The sequence below is a fragment of the Equus asinus genome, chromosome 13 (genome assembly GCF_041296235.1).
Source record: "Equus asinus isolate D_3611 breed Donkey chromosome 13, EquAss-T2T_v2, whole genome shotgun sequence".
Classification (NCBI taxonomy): Eukaryota; Metazoa; Chordata; class Mammalia; order Perissodactyla; family Equidae; genus Equus; species Equus asinus.
Genome location: NC_091802.1, coordinates 36330240 through 36340848, shown reverse-complemented (window position 1 = coordinate 36340848; position 10609 = coordinate 36330240). Strand labels below are relative to the sequence as shown.

The 10609-nt window shown below is 57.5% G+C and overlaps 2 protein-coding genes across 4 annotated transcripts; one reads left to right on the top strand and one right to left on the bottom strand.

Annotated features, from left to right (window-relative positions):
- The first annotated feature begins 211 nt into the window (after positions 1–211).
- SGCA (sarcoglycan alpha) lies at positions 212–9597 on the top strand. The gene is made up of 10 exons (XM_014833580.3): positions 212–396; positions 1271–1390; positions 1493–1647; positions 1820–1892; positions 2242–2440; positions 2886–3048; positions 4019–4224; positions 4457–4483; positions 8931–9136; positions 9399–9597. Exons 1-9 carry the CDS (start codon positions 360–362, stop codon positions 9109–9111), a joined length of 1161 nt encoding a protein of 386 aa, XP_014689066.2. The 5' UTR covers positions 212–359; the 3' UTR covers positions 9112–9136; positions 9399–9597.
- LOC106826323 (histone H1.9-like) lies at positions 5064–9718 on the bottom strand. 3 transcript variants are annotated; one of them, XM_070483044.1, is made up of 3 exons: positions 9581–9718; positions 7167–7236; positions 5064–5945 (listed from the first exon to the last, which is right to left on the bottom strand). In XM_070483044.1, the coding sequence occupies exon 3, from the start codon at positions 5730–5732 to the stop codon at positions 5187–5189; it is 546 nt and encodes a 181-aa protein (XP_070339145.1). In that variant the 5' UTR covers positions 5733–5945; positions 7167–7236; positions 9581–9718; the 3' UTR covers positions 5064–5186. The 3 variants fall into 3 exon arrangements, with proteins under 3 accessions (XP_070339145.1, XP_014689067.1, XP_070339144.1); XM_014833581.3 differs by lacking the exon at positions 7167–7236; XM_070483043.1 differs by lacking the exon at positions 7167–7236 and having other exon boundaries at positions 5064–5884.
- Between the last annotated feature and the right edge of the window lie 891 nt (positions 9719–10609).

The window sequence follows — 10609 nt, the reverse complement described above, 5'->3', positions numbered from 1 at the left end:
CTAGACGGGATGGCCAGGCATAGGGTGGGCCTGAAAGCCAGCAGCAGCAGGGGAACTCAGGGCAATGGGAGCCATTAAGGGTTTAAGGGGAGACGGAGGCAGTCAGGTTGGTGGTTTAGGAAACCTATTCTGGCCACCAGGAGGGCGCGACTGGAGGGGCCTTGTCACATGAGGAGCATGTCCAGCCTAGATTGGGTACCTGCTTTGGGTGGGGATGGACAGGGGCCCACTTGCTAAAGCCAGGGCCCAGCTGCTCTGGGACACCTCCCCGTTCCTCCCTCCCTCCTTCCCTCCCTCCCTCCCTCCTCCCTGCTCCTGTCTCTGTCACTCATGGGCAGCCAGGCCAGGCCGAGGCAGCCATGGCTGAAGCAGTAATCTGGATTCCTCTCCTTGTGGGCAAGTTGGGGCCTTCTCAGGGGAGAGGCCCAGGACGAGGGGGTGGGATTCAGGGCTGATGAGATGGAAGTATTGAAGTTCCTCGAGAGAGGGGTCTGGGGGGCTGAGGCAGGGGCCAGAAGGACTTTGGGGTATAAATGCCATGCTCGGCAGGGGTTCCAGGGAACTGGGGCTGGGAGCTGGGCTCTGGGATGTGGGGCTGGGAGCTCTGAGAGTTGGGGTGTCCTAGTCGGGGTGGGCCTGACAGCACAGGCCCGGAGCGCTGTGGGCCCTTTAATGGGCTGACCAGGACGGCTTCTCCCTAGGCCCAGGCTAAATTTGGCCCTGGGAGGGTGTGGGGGCCCGCTGGTGCAGATCCTCTTCCCAGGACTCCGGATCCCCTTTGCTCGGCTCCCAATGGCCTCTAGTGCGGGCCCTGTTCCCCTGTATGTTGGAGGAGGCTGGCGGGGGTCCCAGAATGGCTACCCTCCTCCTCCAAAGGCTCCTTCTCTCTCCCCCTCCTCTCCAGCCTGCCACACACTCAGCATGAGGTTCTTTTCCAAGTGAACTTAGCTTGAACCTCCCCCCAAATCCGCCACACTCACTCACACCCCCCCACACCGCCTCCAGCCAAACATCGGTCCTTGCCCACTTGACCCCAACAGGGGCCTAAAATGGGGAGTGGGGGGTGGTCTGGTTGGGGCTCGTCATGGATTAAAGCGTGTGGCACAGGCAGGCCTCTCTGTCCTTTCCTGGGAGCCAGCAAAGGAGCCCCCCTCCCTCACATGCTTCTTTCGGTCCCTGAGGGGCACCAGGGACATGGTCGGGAAGGGGAGCTTATCCCCTGCTCAGAACTGAGGCTGGTCCGTGTGTTTGGGGTTCTGGGTCCCCACAGGTCTCCTGGCAGGGCTGGGGGACACCGAGACCCAGCAGACCACCCTGCACCCGCTTGTGGGCCGCGTCTTCGTGCACACCTTGGACCACGAAACCTTCCTGCACCTTCCCGAGCATGTCGGTGAGAGGGCCCGATGGGCACCCGGGGGAGCTGGGGGTGCCTGGCCCCGCGCTGGTGAAGGCTACTGTTGTGTCTCCAATCCCCTCTCCTCCCTTCCACCAGCTGTCCCACCCACCGTCCCTGTCACCTACCACGCCCACCTCCAGGGACACCCCGACCTGCCCCGGTGGCTCCGCTATACCCAGCGCAGCCCCCACCACCCCGGCTTCCTCTATGGCACCCCCACACCAGAAGATCGTGGACAGCAGGTCATCGAGGTATCAGCAGGGACCCCACGGGGCTGTGTCACATGTGTGTGCTCCTTCAAGTTCATTTACATAATTTACATGCTTCTAATTTGGTGGCATCTCAGTCCTTTCCTGGCAGGTCCCAGCTGCACCATTTCTCCACTAACCCCACCTCTCAGCCCTCTTCCCCGTCCTCCCCCAGGTCATAGCCTACAATCGGGACAGCTTTGACACCACCCGGCAGAAGCTCTTGCTGTTGATTGAGGACCCTGAAGGTACCACCGGGCCCACCCCACGCCCACCCCAACAACACCAGTCCTGGGGGATCTCTCCTGGAAGGTGGGGTGTGGAAGGGAGAGACTTGGAGAGTAGTGGGGAGCAGGGCATTCTGGAAAGACTCTGAGGTGTATTCTTGGCTGCTTTGCTGACAGTCTTTGGGGCCTTGGGTGAGTCATTGAGGCTGGGTGTTTGAGAAGAGCTTTTGGGACCTGCGACGTGCGTGCGGGGTGTTAGGGAGGAAGGAAGGGTCTGGGGGGATGCGGGGAGGAGCTTGGGTCGGGTCAGGCTCGGGAAGGATCCATGGAGGGCTGAGTGCAGCCTGAGGTGCCAACCCGGCCCTTCCAGGCCCCCCGCTGCCATACCAGGCTGAGTTCCTGGTGCGCAGCCATGACGTGGAGGAAGTGTTGCCCTCGTCGCCTGCCAGCCGCTTCCTCACTGCCTCGGCGGGGCTCTGGGAGCCGGGGGAGCTCCAGCTGCTCAACATCACCTCTGCCTTGGACCGTGGGGGCCGCGTCCCTCTTCCCATCGAGGGCCGCAAGGAAGGGTAGGTATGCAGCCCAGGAGGGCTTCCTGGAGGAGGAGGAGGAGGCAGCTTGCCTTTTGTCTGTGTGGAGGGCATAGAATATGGGTCTCCCTAGCTTCCAGGTGGGGCTTTACCCACCTTTGCACACCCTCACCACACCCGTCTGCACCTCGCTGCTTCACACCACTGTCCACTTCCCTCCGGCCGCCCCTCATCTCCCTCTTGCCCTTCCTGGGTCCAAACCCTAGTTACCCTGAACTCTGCACTTCCTGGTGCCCCACGAGGACATGAAAGATCCATCCGTTAAAGGACATCCTGGGGGGATAAGACCCCTTAGAAGACTAGAGTGTTCCTGTGTCCTCTCACATAACCCCAGATCTCAGGATGGGCCTGTAACCTCCAAATCTCCAGTGCCCCACCCAGACATCCCTCCAGTTCGCTGACGGCAGCTTCTATCTGGGCCCAGGGTGTACATCAAGGTGGGCTCTGCCTCACCCTTCTCCTCCTGCCTGAAGATGGTGGCGTCCCCCGACAGCCACGCTCGCTGTGCCCAGGGCCAGCCTCCACTTCTGTCCTGCTATGACACCTTGGCACCTCACTTCCGTGTTGACTGGTGCAATGTGTCCCTGGTGAGGAGGGACCCTGGCTTTGGGTGGGGGTGTCCCGTGGCCCCATCACAGTCTCTTCCCTACCCCTCTTCCCATCCCAGTCTTTCTGTCCCCATTTCTTTCTCTGATTATCTGCTTTCTCTGTCTCTGTCTCTCTGTGTCTGTCTGACACACACACACGCACGCACGCACGCACGCACGCACGCACGCACGCACTGAAGTTCCATCTTCTCCCACAAGAGGGAGACAGAGTCCATAATCCAGACAGACACAGACTCTCAGAAATCCCAGATATACCCAACACAAGGGCTAGAACAGTCTCTCCCACAGGGCAGTTCCAAAACCCTTTCCCCAACAAGGGCCTCTGTGTGACAGCTCTGTCTGCTTCCTTCTAGCGTGTCACCTAGCAAATCTGCCCACAAGGAACAGATAGCTCTCATCCCCATGTAATAAGCCAAATACGCTCACTACTGCTCTTTGGTATATGGGGCCGAGGAATCCGGGGTCCCTGGAGACCCTGACTCCCTGGGCTGGGAACCCGGAAGGACTCTGGTCCTGTGAAGTGTCTGACAGCGCAGCCAGGGCCTGGTCCTCAACCACATTCTGGAGCACTTGCTCCGCACTGGGTACGATGCAATCAACATGTTTTATCCTCACAAATCACCCCAGGAGACAGTGCCTCTATTAGCATTCCGACTTTACAGGTGAGGAAACTGAGGCACCGAGACGTAAATCATTGCAGTAAAGCACTGTCTGAGACAGAATTCAACCCAGGCAGTCGGACCCTGGAGCTGTGCTCTTAACCATTGTACAGTCCATGCTCTCCTGGGCTTGTCCTGCTAGGTCACCCAAGCTGGGGGAGGCAGGCAGGAGGAAACCCTGTTGTTGCAAGGGGCAATAGGTAGAGTGGCCCCAGAACCCCTGCCCTGTGCCCCGGGGGTCTCTGTGTCCAGCTAGCCGCTCCTGGGTCAGCCATGGACTTTCTGAGCAGGTGGATAAATCAGTGCCAGAGCCTGCAGACCAGGTGCCCACCCCTGGTGACGGGATCCTGGAGCATGACCTGTCCTGCTCGCCCACCAAGGCCACAGCCCGAGACTTCCTGACTGACGCACTGGTCACCCTCCTGGTGCCTCTGCTGGTGGCCCTGCTGCTCACCCTGCTGCTGGCTTATGTCATGTGCTGCCGGCGGGAGGGACGGTGAGTGTGGGGGACGGACGCAGGGAGGGCCCTGTGGCTGGTGCTCAAATCTGTGGGACTCCTTGTGGCACTTGTGTTGTGTGGGGACCCAGACCCCTCAGGGAGTGGGGTCCTCAGCCAGGAAAGGAGTGGGGGACCCTTTGCTGGGCAGCTCAGGGCTTGGGTCCTGCTCGGCTTGGCACCAGGAGGGGCTTGTGGATAATAGTTAATCCCCTCCCTCGCTTTTCTACAGGCTGAAGAGAGACCTGGCCACCTCTGAGTGAGTAGGGGAAGCTGGGGGTCGGGTGGGAGCCCCCTTAGACTGTCAAGCTGGACCCACCAGCCTTCATGAGCATCGTAGACAAACCAGATTATTCTGGGATGATGGGACCACCTTTGGCCACTGAGCTCCTGCCCTGGGCTGAGTGGATGTTGGGCCTGGCCTATCCTGAAATCCCAGGGCATGGCTCCTCATTTTCTGGTCTCCATGGAACAGCCTAAGTAGAATGAGACAGGGGAGGGGACCTGGCCAGGCTTTGGGGATCTGCTGCCACCCTGGGGGAAAGGGTTGAGAAGCAATTTAAGAGGATTCCCGCTGGCATTCATGCACACGCACACAGACGCACACACCCCCATTTCACTGTGAGGCGGGCACTTGGGTTCCAGGCCCGGTTCTGCCACACAATCACTGTGACCCTTTCTGGCCTCAGTTTCTCCACTTGTGATGTGGTCGGACTAGCTAATGTCTGTGGATGCTTTCAGCTCCTCCAGCCCTTCCCAAATCCATCTCGCCTTTATTTTGCCCAGGTTTCCCTGACCCGTGGCCTCACCCCTCCTGTGTACCCAGCCCTCTCGCTCTCCTGCGCCCTTGAACCCCAGAGATTCCAGGAGGCAGGTGTGAAATAAGTCAGGTTCCTTTTATTCCCGCTGCGCGGAGCCTGTGGCAAGCCTGGCACCACTGCCTGCTTGCCCGGCCTGCCTTGTTAATTGCGGCGGCATCTGGCCGCTCTGCGGACCCCCTTGACTGGCCGCTTGTGCCCCTGTTTGGAGCCCAGGAACAACCTGCGCTGCCCAGGCCGGCGCTGCTCAGGCCGGCGTGGCCCAGACCGGCGTGGCCCAGACTGTTGTCGCCGCTGCCGCCGGCTTTTGGCCTTGAGCTTGAACTTGGAGGCCGGCTTCTTCCTGATGCAGAAGGAGCCTGAGGCCCCCTTGCCGGTCACCTGCCTGAGCACGCCTTTGTCCACCAGCCGCTTGAGCACTCGCCTGAAGCGCCAGGCGTTGCAGGTCATGTTGTAGCCGGAGGTGGCGACGGCCTTCCTCAGCGAGGTCATGGATATGCGGCTGTACGCCCCCTTGTCCGCCATAATCCCGAGGATCACCTTGGATATGTTGGGCTTGGTTTGGCAGGTGTGGTGTCCAGGCTCGCTCTTGCCAGGGGCTCCTGACACGCTGGCCTGCTGGCCTGCACCCAGGGGGGTGTTTGAGGCCAAGGGTGCAGATGGTGGTGGCAGCGAAGGGTCTTTCTGCATCTCTCCCTGGGGTGGGTGAAGGGAGCTGGGTACGAGGACCTCCAGGATGGCAGCTGGAAGTCTTCACTGGGGTGCTCCTCGGTGGGTAAGGTGTGCCCTGGGTCCTGGTTCCCTCAGAGGCTTCCTTTCAGGGCTCTGGCCCCAGCCTTCCCCTGGGTGGCCAAAAGGAGGACCAAGGATGATCACCCACGGCTGGCCTCAGCAGACTTGTGCCTTGAGCATAGGGGATGGTAAGGTTATCTCTGTGGTGACCTCAGGGGGACATTGTGAGGCCACCAGAATCCTGTGAGGGTCATAGTGGCCTCATTGTTCCCTCCTGGGAGGGACGGACGGGAGATGCCAGATAGTGTGGGCATCTGACATGCCAGGTACCCTGGGAAGAAGGGTTGTGGCCGTGTGGGCCAGACAGGCAGACCCATATGATGTGTGCGTGCACAAGCAGGGGCATATATGCATGAGTGCCGACTGATTCCAGGGTCTTCTGAGACCCCAGCTTTAAACCCATTGTGTTGACCCCACCAACTTAACCTATTGGGTTGAGCAATACAAACACTTTTAGAATCAGAATTATACCAGCATTTATGAATTTTTGTGGGGAATATATTTTCCAGAGTGAACAGAAATGTCATTCCTTGCTCTACCTAAATCAACTTAATTCTTTGATCAACTTTCTATACAAAGCAATGAAAAGGCTTTGCTTTTTTTTCTGTTTTCATTTTTTTTTAGATAGAATTTTTTTCGCGTTGGGATGAGTGATTTTCTATGTAAATTTTACGAGGAGGATTTTATTCCTCAATTTTTTTGGCCTGTGCCAAATTTGATCAATTGTATCTTGTGCTATTGTGGATATTCTCTTCTGACCAGCTATTTCCACTACATCCAGCTTTTCTGGGTCAGGTTTGTAGCCCTGACGGTGTCAGGAAAATCGACTTCCTCCATCAGTTTTGAATCAATAACCAATTTTACCGTGTACAATATCGGCCCTTGTTGGTTTGAGTTTTGTGTTGATTTATTTCTACAAAATCCATTTTTTTTTCTTGCTCAATGTCTATCATTTTTCAAATTATCTGCAAATTGTGATTCTGCTGCCTGTTTTCACCTCTATCTGGTCAGAAAGTTCTCCAGCCCAAAGAGCCTCTCCTGTGGTCTGTGTGCCAGAGGAGAGGCTGTATGTTGGTGGTGTGTGTGTGTGTGTGTGTGTGTGTGTGCAGGCATGTATGTGCAGGAAGGCCTGCCCATTTGTGTCTGCCCAAGTGCTGATGTGGAAGGATGTGGGGGCAGCACCGCGGGTCTGGCTCCTGCTCCTGCTCTAGAAAAACATCCTCAGAACATTTTTCCACCTGTGTGTGTTGCCAGAGTAATGAGACCCAGATGTGGGGCCGGGGGCTGGGAGGGGCCCATTAACTAAGGCCCTTCCTCCACTGGGGGCATTACCTGCCTGGCTGCCTGTGGCCCTCGGCATCCACACGCTCCTTACTTCCTCTCCCCCCTCAGCCTTCCTTGCCTGGGAATGGAAAACAGTGTTTTGGACAACTCTGCTTGCCAAATTCCAGAATCAAGAGCTCATCTTGACCCTCCCCTGGCCTTAGAGGGTGACTCCACCTCCTCCCGCCAGCCTGACGGGACTTGGTCCTACTCCCCCCAAGGAGGAGCATGGCTCATTCAGCAGGAAGCTAGAAAGTCCTTCCAGTAGTCTAATCTCTCAGGCTCTAGCTGGAGCCTGTGCCACTAATGGAGATGTGGACATGGGTGACGACCACTTGCCTCCCTTATTTGACCAGTAACCCAGTGACAAGCAGGGTTGTTTCTGCCCTACCTGGGCCCCCTCCCCTTTAAAAAAACAGTTCTTATTGCTGGTAATGAAAAGTCCTTGCCGTCTGTCTGACCCAGCAGCCAGGTAGTCTGGGAGGACATCTCCAGGCTGAGCCCACAAATGTGAGTGGTTTCATGCAAAAGGGCTTGGAAATATCCCTCCACTGGAGGCCAAGTTCATCAGTGGGCCTACTATAATAAGATAATACTGATGATGATAATAGTAACTGAAGGCTCCCTAGAATAATAGCTACCACTTGCTGCATGCTGACCAGAAGACATTCTAAGTGTTTTTCCAGAATGAACTCATTTAATTCATGTAACAACTGCGTTAAACTTGAGAAAATCGTGGCACAGAGAGGTTAACTAGCTCACACAAGGTCACACAGCCAGTAAGCAGAGGAATTTACGTTTAAACCCAAAGCAAGTCCTCATGCTTAACCATTATGCTGCCCTACTTCTCAGAATGAACTAAAGCTTGCCACTGGACAGCAGAAAGCAAGACTGAGAGAGTCAAATGAGAACGAAGCTGAACCTTCTGGGGAGAAACGGGCTAGAGCTCAGGCGGGACTTCCTGAGGTGTGTGGCCACCAGTCCACTCAGAGCTGCTGGGATTTCCAGCCTGTTGAGGGTGGAGCCTGGTGCTGGCCTCCAGGAGCCTTGGTTTGAAACAAAGATAGGGAGACAGGACTCAGTGTGTGAAGCTGGTCCATGCTGGGGGCCGACTGGGGTGGGAGTGGGAGGGGTCAAAGTATGGAGGGAGCGAGGGACAGGTCTGAGGAGCCAGAAGATGAGAAGGTCAAGGCATGGCAGCAAACAGCTTGGGCAAAAGCTAGGAGGTGGGAAAAGATGGAGGAGGTGTGTTTGCCAGATTCAGGGACGGGGGAGCCGAGGAGGACTGAAGTTCAGTGGCGGGAGAGGGCGTTAGCGGAGGGAGCTGAGTGCCAGAAGGGACTGGAGGGTCGTATATCCACTGGAGACATATGTCCACTGGGGATATCTATCCATGTCTTGGTATCTCGGGAGCTCTTACCACGTGCCAGGCACATTTCTAAACACTCAGCCTGCATTTTCTCCTTTAATCCCCACAACAATCCTGGGAGGTAGCTTCTATTATTATCCCCATTTTACAGTTGAGGAAACTGAGGCAGAGAAGTGGTTAAGCAACTTGCAAAGGACACACAGCTTTAAATCCAGGCTGTTGACACACAGAGCCCAGGCCTCAGTCACCGGGCACTGAGCTGGTGCCACAGAGCTTTCTGTGTGTGAGTCTCCCTCCACATAACGGGGGAAGACTGCAGAGTGGCTCGGACGGAGTGCCAGGCTGAACCTCAAAGGGGGGTGCTGACTCCTAGAGCTGATGACTCTGCCCGCCCTGTGCCCCAGCATCCAGATGGTCCACCATTGCACCATCCGCGGGAACATGGAGGAGCTGCGACAGATGGCAGCTAGCCGAGAGGTGCCCCGGCCACTCTCCACCCTGCCCATGTTCAATGTGCGCACAGGCGAGCGGCTGCCTCCCCAAGTGGACAGCGCCCAGGTGCCCCTCATCCTGGACCAGCACTGAGGGCCCACACTGAGGCCCTGCCCAGGTGGGTCTGGCTGGGCAGTGCCAGCCTCATTTCTGGGAACGGGTGGCCTCCGTCTCAAGGCTGGGGCAGGTGGTGGAGGATGGGGGATGTCAAGGGAAGAGGCACACAGACCTGCCTGCCCCTTAATGGGGTGGCTCATCAGTGCCAGGGCTATGCCCCCCAGTGCCAAGCTCTTGGGGTCAGAGAGTCAGGGTAGGGAAGGCAGGAGAACCAAGGCCTGGTCCTCACAGGCCCCCACACTCTCTTCCCTCTGCTGTTCCAGTGCCAGCCCTGGCCTCGTCGTCCTCCCTTCTCTCCGTACTCACAGAGCAGCCACGGCCCACGGCCACACCCTTCCTCCTGATTCCGGCTCCCAGCCCGACGGACCCAGCCCGACGGACCCCAGGCTTGGAATAAGCAGAGAGATGAGGATGGGGCAGGGTGAGGGTCCCCCAGAATAAATACCTGCTGCTCTGCTCCTCCCTTGCTGCCAGCGCCTTCCTCTCAGGAGCACCCGAGCCTTGTTGCCTCTGTTTCCTGCAGAAGCGGCCAGGGGCTGCCAGCCTGCCCTGTGGACTCCTGCCATTTTGCCGTTTTCTCGAATTCTCTGGAAGAAAGAAGGAACGACATGCATATGTGGCCCTGGTCTTAATCCTCACATCAAGCCAACAGTGAGGGCTTACTGGATCATTATTCCCATCTTCTAGACAAGGAAACTGAGGGCCAGGGAGAATCTGTGACTCACCCGAGGTCACAGAGCTAGCAAGTCGCAGAGTATGGATCCCACTGTGGCGTGTCCACCTGCACACTGCCTTCTGGAGGGTTGAAGGGTTCTGGAGGCAGGAGATCCAGGCTCTTACCCATCCAGATCCCCTGGAGGGGGAGCCCATTGGGTAGTTGTGAAGGGAGACGAGCCCATCTAGATACGGAGAGAGGGGGTGGGGGGCAGGACCCTGAGTGCCCAGGCTCAATGACCCCCTTCCAGTGCATTCCTCCAGGGACAGAGCTGAGGTCTGGAGGACACTGCACAGCCTGGACATTGAACTGAGTGTCACCAGCTTGGCTTGGTGTCCATGTGAGCCCTGGACATCTCAGCTGGCCAGGGAGCAGCCCCAGCTCCTTTTTCCTAGGTGGCTACAACCAAAGCGGGCCACTCCCCCATCCACTGCCATTCTGAGCCACACCTGGTCTCACATCTGACTCCTCGAGGGGACAGGCCAAAGACCAAGGCCAAGAGGGGACCTGGACAAAGGAGAGGGAGCAGAGGAGCAAGGACTAGTGGCCCAGGCCCCTGACCCAGGTGGCAACTCCAAGAGAATCCGAACAAAGGCAAGACGCCGACAGCCCTGGGCCTCTACATCCTTTTATGTTGTACCCGCCAGGTCCTGGAACCATTCTCCGTCCTGGGGCTGACTCCCAATCTTCCCTTCTCCCTGGGGTGTGGGTGGTGTAGATTGGGGCCCGCAGGGAGTGTCCACCACCTGGAGACAAGGG